The sequence below is a fragment of the Centropristis striata genome, chromosome 20, assembly GCF_030273125.1.
Source record: "Centropristis striata isolate RG_2023a ecotype Rhode Island chromosome 20, C.striata_1.0, whole genome shotgun sequence".
NCBI lineage: Eukaryota > Metazoa > Chordata > Actinopteri > Perciformes > Serranidae > Centropristis > Centropristis striata.
This window is the reverse complement of record NC_081536.1, coordinates 12,125,640-12,138,221: the sequence shown is the minus strand read 5'-3', so window position 1 is coordinate 12,138,221 and position 12,582 is coordinate 12,125,640. Positions and strand designations below refer to the sequence as shown.

General features: G+C 40.3%; 1 protein-coding gene across 1 annotated transcript; it reads right to left on the bottom strand.

The window, feature by feature from the left end:
• Window positions 1–6,457: 6,457 nt before the first annotated feature.
• drgx (dorsal root ganglia homeobox) lies at window positions 6,458–12,104 on the bottom strand. Its single transcript, XM_059359706.1, has 7 exons — window positions 12,044–12,104; window positions 11,785–11,933; window positions 10,891–10,991; window positions 10,253–10,354; window positions 8,464–8,636; window positions 7,988–8,100; window positions 6,458–7,880 (listed from the first exon to the last, which is right to left on the bottom strand). Exons 2-7 carry the CDS (start codon window positions 11,840–11,842, stop codon window positions 7,501–7,503), a joined length of 927 nt encoding a protein of 308 aa, XP_059215689.1. The 5' UTR covers window positions 11,843–11,933; window positions 12,044–12,104; the 3' UTR covers window positions 6,458–7,500.
• Between the last annotated feature and the right edge of the window lie 478 nt (window positions 12,105–12,582).

The following is a 12,582-nucleotide window of genomic DNA, read 5'->3' as shown; positions in this document are numbered from 1 at the left end:
ACCCACCACTGGAGGTGTCGCTGTAGCCTCCATCGCTGTGCTTTCGATGCCCGCCACTCTTTCGGCCAGAGCGGCGCTTCTCAACTGACGTCATAATGCAGGGTCGCTAGCAAAGGGCTCTGTTCCTAGTTGTTCAGTCATTCATGCAAACACAGACCTCAAAATTATACACTCCCGCTGCCTGCTGCTGGAGATGCAGGACCCAGAGTTTGGATATATATTTATATATTTTTTTTTTTTTACAGCTAGTAGCCCCTAAGGCATTGTGCCTTCTTGTTGTCCTCCGTCCAAAAAAATCCTGGAATTTGTTCTTTTCCTACAGGAGAAAAGAAAGGAGAATTAGCATGAACCTCAACATACACTCACATAACCATTCATCTTAAAAGGAAGAGTTTTATATCAGTGTTTGCATCGTGTGTGATGTATGTTGTGTTTTTTCTTACATGAGATCAAATTTTAAAGGATACAACTAATTTGTTGTGGTGCTTATTTTCTGATAGCTGGCCGTGATACCAAGCTTTTTTCCCTTTGCATTAAGCAGCAATGTACTGTATGTGCTTCTCAAAACAGCGCTGTAAATCCTTCTACTCAATCACTTTGACCTTCAGAGACATGTTGTGAATAAAACTACACTGTTGCTAGGCACAGTAAAGACAGCCTCACGTGAGTTATTTTGGGAAAGCAGGAGGCATCCATACTAACCTAGATGACCACACACACACACACACACACACACGTAAAGACGCATCATACATTTTTCTATTGGTGATATGGATCAAAAGCTATATATTAACATTGGCTTTGGCATTGGTTTAACAATAATTATAATTAATTATAATAATTATTATATGTCACATTATGAACATGTTATTGCTGAAAGTTTATGTTAGACAAATTAGAGCAGCCGGTAAGGCTTCCATCGAGCTGTTTCTCTTGTTTCTGTTTCTCTGAAAGAGTATAAAAGTCTGGTTCAGACCGGTTAACTGTAGTAAAACTTTTTTGGTTTTACAGCAAGCTAAATTGAGATTTCATGGATAAAATTAGAAAGTTTATCGCTGGTATATAAGTACACATTCTGTCATCTGAAACATTTCAGTGTGACGTTTAAGTTATTTAAAACCATCTGTGTTAAAACTAGACTACTTAAAATGGTTAACATTACCAAAATCACCAAATCCAAACCAAAACCAAAAAATAAAAAGTGTGTAAAGTATAAAACATTAACAGAGTTAGTAGAGCCCTTTTTATACAAATAAAATCAGTGTTTTCTGATCTGTAAATCTAAACGAGCCAAGGCCATGGGTGAGTGCTGTGACATATTTGTATGTGTTCACGCCTCGCTGTGTTTCTGTCACACATCACAGTGAGCTGGCTGCTGTGCCCTGCTTGCGGAGGGCCTTCAAAACTTTACTTTTAATAAACTGGATTTAAAAACTAAAATTATGTACTGCGAAACATACTTACAAATAAGCCTCAGGTTAAAAATAAAGCTCAATATCTCTGTAATAAAATATTCATTTCCCTCCAACTTGGGGAACGTTTTAAATCCTTCCTATTACATATCCCCTCTGTTGTACTTTGCTTTTTAAATAAAACATTTGCACTTTTATATGCAACAAGGTAACGTCATGTTCTGGTTAAATTTACTGCAGCTGCCAGGCAGCCGTCACCTTGCTCAGAATATCCATTAGTTCATTAATATCTTCTGACCTGGAGGCCGTCCATCTCATATGCATCTACAGAAGAGCTACACACTGCACTGCTGTACTGTCCAGCTAAGTTACTAGCAAATAAAAATAGTGCACAAATGAAATGTAAAGTGTCATGCAACCCCTTTCCCCTGCAGAAAACAACAAGGCAAGACCACGTCTGTTATAGTTACTCACTTTAAGCAAGCTCTTTTAATTAATGGTAAGCAACATTAAGGACAAAAACACTCTTAAATAAGACGTTTAATTAAGATCTCTCTTTATCTCAAAAAAAGACTCATTCTTTTTAGTGAGATAGAAGAAGAATCTTCAATCTTCAGACAGTAACATTAAAGATCCTGCACAGTTAACTATCCCTAATTTGAGCCCCTTTCTGCAACAATATTCCTACGTCAAACTGCTGGGGTGATTTCTGTTCATTCTTGCATGTGACAGGTTTATTTTTGTCCAGTGACGGGCCTCCAACTCTAAAACCTGACACCAGGTTTTAGAGGCCTCGTTTTTCAGAGGGACTGTGTTACAACCTTTGACTGAACAGCAGCAAATCTGTCAAATCTGACACCAAAAAGGATATGGCTAAATGTTGAAAAAAGTCATGAACTGTCAGAGGAATAAAATAAAATGTTGTCAGTGAGAGAAAGTGAATGTATATTTTCTCTTGAAATGTAAACATATATTTTCATATGTTTACATGTATTTATCTGTGTGAAATTACCCACTATTACACTTATATTCCCTGAAAAAGACATGCATGCATGTGGAGAAATATATCTATTGTTTTGACTTTTCTCCTAAGATTTTTACACATTATTTTAATATATGAACAGGATTGTAGTTTAAGCTCTGGTCTTACCTTTCAGTTTTATATTCCATAATTTGGCCCTTATGTAAACTCCTCGAAAGGCTCCCCCAAAAAGGCCCTGCTGGTCTGATCCTGCCCTTTTGCCTCACACAAGCCCCCTCTGGCAACTCTGGCTCTTTCTATTGACAACAATCCAAAGCAAAAAAACCCATGTAGTCCACAGTCAGGTCTTTAAGCATTTGACCAGAGGCAGGCAGCGGGACCCGGGGCCGGAGACCAGACAGAAATAGAGGAGTTGTCCCAGAGAGAGTGTCCACCATGGGGGGACAGAATGAGGGCTTAAGCTTGCATGCGGGTCTGAGAGATCCTTTGGTGTCGAGTGTCAGACGGATGAAACAAACAGCCTCTCAACTATTTTTAAATCTGGACAGCTAACTGTTGGCAGTCTAGTTAGAGCCTACTGTCACAAAGTGTGTTACAGAAGAGGTTGTGGGGTCTAAACCAGGAGAAAAACCTAATTTCCTGAAGGTGTGTTATTATTGTGGGTGCTGGGTGGGTGGGGTGGGGGGTGGGGGGCTGTAGTGTGGGTGCTCCTCTGGGAGATATAAATAACTCATTTGCCTCACACTAGAGTACCACCCTCTTCACTGAACAGAACTGACAAGTACTATATGTAGTGTCAACAAGTAGCTCCTGGTCTCCACCTGCGATCATCACCACACTTAAATAAACCATTTTGTTGACCTTATAAGACAACATTATGATTATTTTTTTTAAATAATTTCCTTTCACAAAGTTTTTTTATTTGGTGGCACATGTCTGAGAGGTTCATTTCAACAAGATTTTACTCACTTATTAGAGTACTTAAACTATGGAAGTGTAATCTCCCTGACTACAGCCTCAGTCACCCCCCGGCAGAAAAGGCCATGAGGCAGAGGAGGGGGAGGAACTGTACCTCCCCCTTTCACCCCCCTCTCCCCTCCTACAGCCCGCTGCTATAATAGGAGATTGCTGTAGCAGATAGTTTCCTGGGATTCTTGGCCAGTGCAGGGCCGGCCTGGCAGGATGATGGACACACACACATGGGCCTTAATGGAGACGCACTCTTCCACATATGCCCACACAAACACACACAGATGGTTTTGCATACAGCTTACTAAACTTTGGGAAAGGCTGAGGTAATCCCTTTCTAACCAATCTCTTTCCTTTCCTCTAACCTCCACCTCCACCCACACGCCAAGCGTCAGCCACCATTTCTCTCTCCACACTGGACTCTTGTCAATCAGTGATACTTACTTACTGAGCACTGTTCATTCATCTTTGACGTAATCTGCTGTTTTAAGGCTGGTCTTGCAAACTTTTGGGAGTGGTTTGTTTTTTTAATTGAGTTTGAATCTCAGTGGGAAATATCTCTGCCAATGGTGAAACAAAATTTAAAAAAAATAACAATCAGCAACATCCATGCCTATATTTCCTGTGTAGATGAGATGAAATATCCCAGAAGTTGCATTTATCTTCTGTTTTGCTTCTAACGTTGGTTTCTTCAGTAGTGTAAGAAGTACTTAGATTTTTTACTTCAAAAAGGTTGCAATACTGCAGTGTATAAATACTATCTTCCAAGTAAAAGTCCTGCAATCAAAATGTTACTTAGGTAAAAGTACAAAAGTATAAGCATCAAAAAGTAAAAGCACTCATCATGCACAATAGACCCTTTCAGAATAACATATGTTATTGAATTATAATTATTGATGCATTAATGTGTGTATGGCTTTAATGCTGCAGCTGGTAAAGATGGGGCTTGTTTTTTGTTTCCACTATATATAGGCTACTGCAGGGCATCTTGTGAATTGCACAATGGGATAAACTGCCTTTATCCATTATAAGGCATAATTTCTATGTTAATTCTATTTTATACCAATAAGTAAGCGTAAATGTACTTAGTTACATTCCACGACTGGGGCCTTCAACACTCAGCACTTGTTAATGAATTAATCAAAACTTGTTTTAATCAATAAAATTCAATTGACAAAAAAAATCCCTCAGCAAAAAATGACTAAATTACAAAATGCTCAATTTTCCCAGTGAAGTTTGAAATGAAGGCTGTTGTTGTACAGTCTGACAAGTTTCCTGCTCACTGAGTCCCTCTAGTGGACAAATTGAGAACCGACTTCCAATTTCATTTGATCTGCAGTGAAATATTTTACATTTTTTTTGTTACATATCTCTTGTGTTTGCACAGTTCAACTCTCCAACTTTGCTTGAACATATTGTGAAGCTTCTGAGGACCGTAAGCATTGATCCCAAACGCTGAGGATGCTCTTCCAGGCTGTGCTGAGTAAGGAGGAGCGGAGCTGTGGTTATGTGGCAGACAGCAGACAGGCACATTACTTGCTGCATTAAGATATGCTTTGTTTGTATTATCTCCATTCAGAATGAGCTTAATTGATTCTAATTGATTGGGTTATTGATCAGGTCTGTAGCAGGAATGAAAAGCAGAGATGATACAGTAGTAGGCTGTTTTTGGCCCTTCAGTGGACCGGCCCTGAATGCACTTTGTGTCTGATTTTGGAAGCTGGGTCCTTGAATAGTAAAATTTAGGTGTTGCACCCAATGTCAAGTGAAAGAATAGTATGTATGTGCCAGTCTTTCTTAAGCATACTGTCTCTTTCTGTGTGCCTTATATTGTCTGTGGATGGGTGCATGTGCACAACGTCTCCCTGTTTCAGGACATATTTCCCCACATCCCTGCAAAATATTTCATTACTGCAACAAAAGAAGCCCATTAACTGCACTGTAAGAACAGAGTTCAACTGCTGTCCCCCATATTCACCATGTTTGTCTGCTTTTCTGGCCGCTCTCCAGCTAATTTGATATAACAATGCTCCACAAAACCGCCTCGGGACTTTTTTTTAGGTGACAGAAAATTATCAATGATGCCACATGCACAGCTGAATGTCAACACCAACTTGACTTGTTTATGAAATATTAAAGCAGTGAATTATGGGCACCATGCAGAACTTAATGATGATCGGAGTCATTATAACTTCAGCATCCTTTGTTTTGGCTAATGATTAAATTCCACAACTACTGTATTCAATTTTGGAGAGATTGAATGTGTTTTTCACGTCTTTTGTATGAGTTGGCTGGATTCCGGCGTCCATATTGGTACATTTTCGGAAAAAGAGCTGATTTGTGTAAGGATATTGTGTTATCATTAGCTGCCATGTCAGGGGGCTTAACATCTTTGCTCTGGAGCTCGCTTAAAGCAAAATCATTATATTAGGACATGATGTTTTTTTTGGTAATATTATTTGTGGCATGAATAGATACAACAGAGTACCTGCTATATATTATGATGATACCAAATATATAAATATAAGCCATAATAGGTTCTGATTTTGAAACTTTATTTTAGCTGAATTTTGACTTTTCTGTCTCAAACGTGGAAATTTATCTGTATGAATGCTGTGTGTTTTATGAAATATGGTGTCACATTTTTTTTTAAATCCCAGTAAATTTAAAATAGAGCTAATGTCACAAGAAGGTGGCTCATAGTCAGTGAAAGTGTCACTTTATTGGAATATTTGGAGGGTACAACATGCACACATAATGTAAAGAGGATGTGAGTGCTCTGTGTGTACAACCTGGCACGACTTCTGACATTATCTCCCTCTTCTGTGTCACCAGGGTGTCGCCTCATCAATTATTGAACCAGTACTTCATGGTAATACATAATTTCTTATCAATTATTCATGATAATGTGTGTGTAGTTTACTTAATTGTGTTATTGACTATCAAAAGTAATTTCCTGAAAATCCTCAAGGACGCAAATTGAATCAGCCCGACTACTGGTTGTGTGCTCTGCGGTTAAGTATTCTCAATCTGATCAGCTGATCCTTTATTCAAGAGTCATTCTAGTGAGGAGAGATATTTAGGAATAATAAATCAACAAATGTATTGCCTGTGATAAACCAGTGTGTGAAGAGCCCTGAGGTGGTGATATTTAAAAAAAATGTAAATTCCACATTAATAAATAGCATATATCATGTTTAATGGGGTTTATTAAAAAAATGCTCAAAGAGAGGAAGAGAAAGAGGAAGAGCGTTCCTAAAAGTAAATAAATAATAAGAGTCACGATTGCTCTCCTCTCCCGGCTTTAAGGGAAACTGATAAATAATGTATCAGAACAGATGGCTGGAGCGCGAGGCAACAGGAGAGGAACATGAGCGACTACATCTTTAATTGTTTTAAAGAACATGTCACAACAGGACTGGTGTGTTCCCTGTCTGCTGGCGCTACAGATGTGCTAACAGAGTGGAGGGGACAACCGCCGCTCTGTCACTGGGTCTGCTTCAGCCTGCCTGGGGTTCACACAGGAACATACTGTATTCTGGCACATGTACACATTTACACTGAAGGAAAAAAAAGGGTGATTAATATTAAAGTGCACTTTCACTTTAAAATAAAAGAATGAGAGATTGTTTGAGCCCATAAATGACCTGATGGCATAGACATTATATTGCCAAAATCCTCCAAAATCTTCACAGTCCTGCCATCAGTTCTACACTTACAGTTTACATGCAATAACATTCACAATGTAAGTCCTCTTTATGAAAAGCAGAGGAGCTGTATCAGGATTAATTAAATTCACATTATCAAATAGGTTTTTGTTGCACACATCAGTCCATCAAGTCCAAGAGTGTGTGAAGACAGATATAGATCCAAAAACACACTTGTGCTTCTATGGGGACAACAAGGCCCCAGATATTCAGCATTTCCCACAAACAATAATAATTTACTGTCAAATAAATATTTTAATGTTTGCATCCATACATTGTGATATCAGTAAAGTCTTTTCCCAGGCTGTTTCTGGAGTCAGTCAGTAGTTGTGCTTAGTTGCTCATAGGACCAGAGTAGAGTTGAGTAGTAATAACAGGCACAATCACACAGATTTAGAGTATCAGTACATCCACGTTTATGTCCCGCGCTTCACTTTTTCTCCAGTGGCTCCTTGGAGCAGTGAGGGTGTTTGTCAGGACTGCCGCCCAGGACTGACACCTTTGTGGCCGGGCTGGGACTGCAGCTGTCTCCCCCTCTCCCGGCGGTGATGGGCACCTCGATGGCAGGGCCCACGGTGGGCCTCGCCACCCCAGCTGAGCCCATGCCGACTCCAGACAGGACTCCTGCGCCGGCGCCGGGCCCGCTAGCTGCACCAAGCAGGTTGGCAGACTGCAGCACAGCCTCCGAATGCTCACGGGCCTTCATGCGCAGGGCGGCCACGCTGGCGGTGCGGTTGCCCTGACAACCATAGGGCGGCAGGAAGGACAAACCCATGGGGTCAGAAACACAGCAGGAGCACAAGCCATTACCTGAGAAATAAAAAAAATGGTGAGTGGTGAAGTCTACTGGAAAACAGAATTTCATCATCAGATTATCATTATCATCATGTGTTTTTATTAATGACAATCATATTTACCTTTCAGTGTGGCAACCTGCGAGAGGGCCTGGGCGTAGGTGGCAGAGTTGAGGAGTGTTCCTGGTATACAGGATGGGAAGAAAGGACCACTTGGACCCACTGTCCTGTTGATACTGGAGAAACCAGACACACTGTTTCTAGTTATTCAGTGAAAAGGTAAAACTGACAATTTATTCTATTAATACACATACATTCCCAGAAATATCTGCAAGTAAAAAAAAAAAGTTTCCAACTTTTTTGAAACTACAGTGTGTAATGTGAAGCTACTTTTCTCCTTATTTGACTGTTTCATAATCAGTTTATTCATCTACAGTAATCTGATCTAGATGGCTGTCTTTATTTGACTTTTATAGTGCCAGCTTTTACTATAATTATTTCCATCTCCCAGATCCGCCAGTCTGCAAATCAGGACCAACATGCTTTTACTGTTTCCTAACAATAGCAGCTACAACAATCATCTCTCTGTCTTTCCTCACCTCTGCTGCATCTCCAGTGGTTCTTTCTGCTTCCTGCTGTTGTCCACTGGGGACTGAGAGTTGATGCTGCGTGATGGAGGAGTGCCGTCACTCATCTGCTCTTTCCCTCCTTCAGGGTCTGCGCTTCCTCGCTCCGTCTTCCTCCACTTTGCTCTGCGGTTCTGAAACCAAACCTGCATAAAAAAAAATAAAATGAATAAAGGGAAGACAATTAAATTAAATCACCAATTAAAACTGGAAAACGGCTGCATTTCCTGACACATTAGCATCCATTTATTTTATTTATTGAACACAGCTTTATATCCATGGCAAATTGATTCAAGGTCTTAATTTCTCTTGAATATGAGACTTCTAAATGCGGACTTAAAGCTTACATAATGTATTTTTTCTCGTTAACAGATCTTACAAATGCTCTATTTGCTTTGATTTCCCCTGTATATCAAGAGGTGCTTGAATGTGTCACACGAGCGCTCTAATTTCCCACAGTCCACGACTTATCCCCAAAACTTCACCATCCACACAGCTGAAAACATATAGCCAAGTTCTGGTATCTTAATCGAATGAAGGTCACTGCCTATAACAACATTTAATTGAGCAATTTTTCATTATCATATTTTAATGACTTCCCACTGACAGTTGTGCTGCCCGAGAGAGAGGCAGCTATGATGAAGTCGTTTATTTCCCTATTTAGTGATTGTTTGACAACATCAGATTCGATTAGGACTTGGTTCTAGCAGGCATTAATCATGATGTGTGAATGGAGGTTAGAGTCGGTGTGCATGTGCTCTGCATCCCTCCTATTGTACCAGAGGTATAAATGATGTCAACAGCCAAACAAAACACATGCATTCATTCGGCATAAAGAAAGGACAACATTTTGGTGGCAGGACAACAATACAACCAATGGACTTATCTCACCCCTGCACCTTCCAGCAAGAAGTCGCGCCCCCCCCACACACACACACCCTCTCTGAATGGGCTATAATTGCTCCATTAATCTCAATTTGCAGCGTGCTCTTAATGCGGGGGAGGCCCATTGACACTTTACAAAAAGGGGGGCAATAACACTACAACAGAAAGGAAATTTATTTTCTAATAATAATGTAAGTTTAATATCCCTGCATACTGCGGTGGATTCATGTTCAGATTTAATAATAGGAATGTGGTAATCGGATTAGGAGGGGAATAATTTGTTTACAATCCCTAATTTACAGCGCTGGATTCCATTATCAACCCCGCCATTGGGTTTAAGCGATAGTAAGATGACCCTGGGGAACAAAAGGCAAACTATTATATTTCCCACAATTAGATCTGTGCGCACAACAAAACCCAAAAGCAAATCTGGAATGCAGGAAATTACATACAGGACACATAACTTAATTACATCTGGCCAAGTTTATAACCGCGCATATGTGCAGGGCAGGACCGGAATATAAATCGACAAATTTAAAGGTGCATGTGTGTGTGTTTTAAAATGTGTGTGTGACAGACAGAGAGAGATAGAGAGTTTTGGAGGCTGCAGGCTTTGCCCTCTTATATCTCTTTTTCCTGTGTGCGTCACTGGGAAAGGATCTGCATGGATGATGTATTCCTACCTTTGAGACGCGGACAAATTAGTGAGGAGCATTATCGCTGGTTAATTATGAATGACCGATTAATCAAGCTAATCTAATATTCACCATTATGTTGATGTTATTAAAGTGCATCGCCGGAATGACAGAGTGGCTTAATTTACCCTCTCTTTGCATGGTCAAACGTGCCCAGGACACATGGTGCTGCTGCAGCCTACCTGCACCCTGGCCTCCGTCAGGTTGATCTTCATGGCCAGCTCCTCCCGCGTGAACACGTCCGGGTAGTGGGTCTGTGCGAAGACGGCCTCCAAAGCCTCCAACTGCATCCACACAAAACACCAGATATACTTTAAATAAGTTGATTTTCTATTGGACCGATATTCAGGTCTTTCTTTCTTTCTTTCTTTCTTTCTTTCTTTCTTTCTTTCTTTCTTTCTTATTAAATGTATTTGCTTTTATACATATAACATTGATAACAGATTACTGGATGAAAAAAAAGGAAAGCAGCCTAAAATAGGTTTATATTACGTGCATAGAGAGAAATTTACAGATATGCCCACGCATGATCTTCAAATGGACAGATATTAATTTTTAGAGGTTTCCTATTCTTGCATTTTTAATTTAATATGTGTGAAGCAAGATTATTATTATTAATATATATTTAAGTTACTATCTGTTATAAAAGCCTTATTTATGTGTCTATATTCTGGAAAACAAAAACTCTTTGCCAAAGTCCTTTATTTTGAAACTTTGCCAACTGTTTTTTTTTCTTCTTTTATGTTTAGCAGATTTCCCTATGCTTTTTTCACTTTCATATCTTTCTTATTTGATATATTTTTTCCTGGGAAATAATTACCTGTTGCAAAGTAAATGTTGTTCTGTTTCTGCGTTGTTTTCTACGTAGGAATCCATCATCAAAATCAGCCGGGGCGTGGTTGCCAAAGCCGCTGGAATTCACTGGAAATAAAGTTTATTGGAGAAAAATTAGTCATTCAATAAAATGAGGTTTACAATTGCATTAGTGTATTTAAATTAATTTAGTAGATGTGTTAAAAGAAGAGCTCCCAATGAAAAAAAAGAAAAGAAATGCAGACAACAAATATAAATATCTGCCAAAGGAGACAAGATCTCTGGCACATTTTGTATTTCCATTAGTTGCATGAAACATTGATGCTGGGTGTCTGAGGGGAACCATGACGGACTAAGAGCCATGACACCTAACATCTGTGCCCGGGACGAAACGCCCCCTCTGCCCCGGGGCCAAACCACCAGCGCTCCTCACCAAAACAGCCAGCAGACTGACACAGCACAGAGAAATCACACTTAACCCTTTATCCACCTTTTAGTTTATGGGAAAAGAGAAAACACACGCTTATTAAGACTCACCCAACCCTTTAAGTTAACACTTTGAAAGATGGAAAATCTCTGTTTTTATAGCGATATCTAATGGCGTATCTGAATATGAACATGTTCTAATGTATCGCTGCATAACAATAAGCTTTTCTTTAATAGGCCTGTGTTATTTTCATTATTAATTAAAGATGATTATAAAATAAAAACAGGAAAAAGAAAACGTCTGCTCAGGCCTCTCCTCTCGCTCTTCGAACAACAACACACACTTTGTGCGCGCAATTACGCATCCTCAAAACTTTTCACTCTCTGGCCTCTTTAAAAGAGGCATTAGAAATAGCTTCCAGCTGTATAAAAATCAACTAAAAAACAATGTTAAAAATTCATGAGAGAAACTTACATGTGTTGGAGCGACAGCACTCCCCGTCCAGCTGAGGAGGGCAGTGGAAGTAGAACATCCTGGCGCGTCTCCGAGCTGCGAAACTGAACCTGGACCAGAGACAAAAGTTTCAGCCCGAGGACTCGGATCTGCTGCCAAGCGATTCAGATCTGGGGTGGAGAAATAAACACAGTGAATCTTCCTAAGATGAAGAAGGTTGAAGAAGGGGCTTGGAAAGATTGAAAGTTGATGTGTGTGTGTGAGAGAGAAAGCATCCTACCTGCAGAGAGGATGCTGATGTGAGTGACTTCCCGCTCTGGAGAGAAGTGGCTGCTGCACTTCCACTGACTCTCTGACTCTGTCTGGGAGTGTCCACATCTCTCTCTCTCTCTCCCCTCTCTCTCCCTCTCTTTTTCTCTCTCTCCTACACACACACACACACACACACCAGGGGTTGGGGGTGAGAGAGACAAAGCCGTGATAATCCGATTAGGACCAATTAGGCGTGAGATTCTGCGACACTAGCTGAAAGCCTTAACACTCTGTAGACAGTTATACAGTTATAGAGACATCTGGACACTCCCAGAGAGAGATGTGAGTGTGTGTCCGTGTGTGTGTGTGTGTGTGTCCGTGTCCGTGTGTGTGTGTGTGTGTGTGTGTCAGAGAAAGATAGAAAGAGGGAGAGAAAGGGGAGCTATACCCAGGGTGGCAAACGGCAGCTCTGCTCTGGTGCCAAAAAAATTCATCACAAGTGATTGTTATTCCAGAGTCAAGCATATTCCCTAACCATAAACATGCACACATACCCGCTGCACTTTT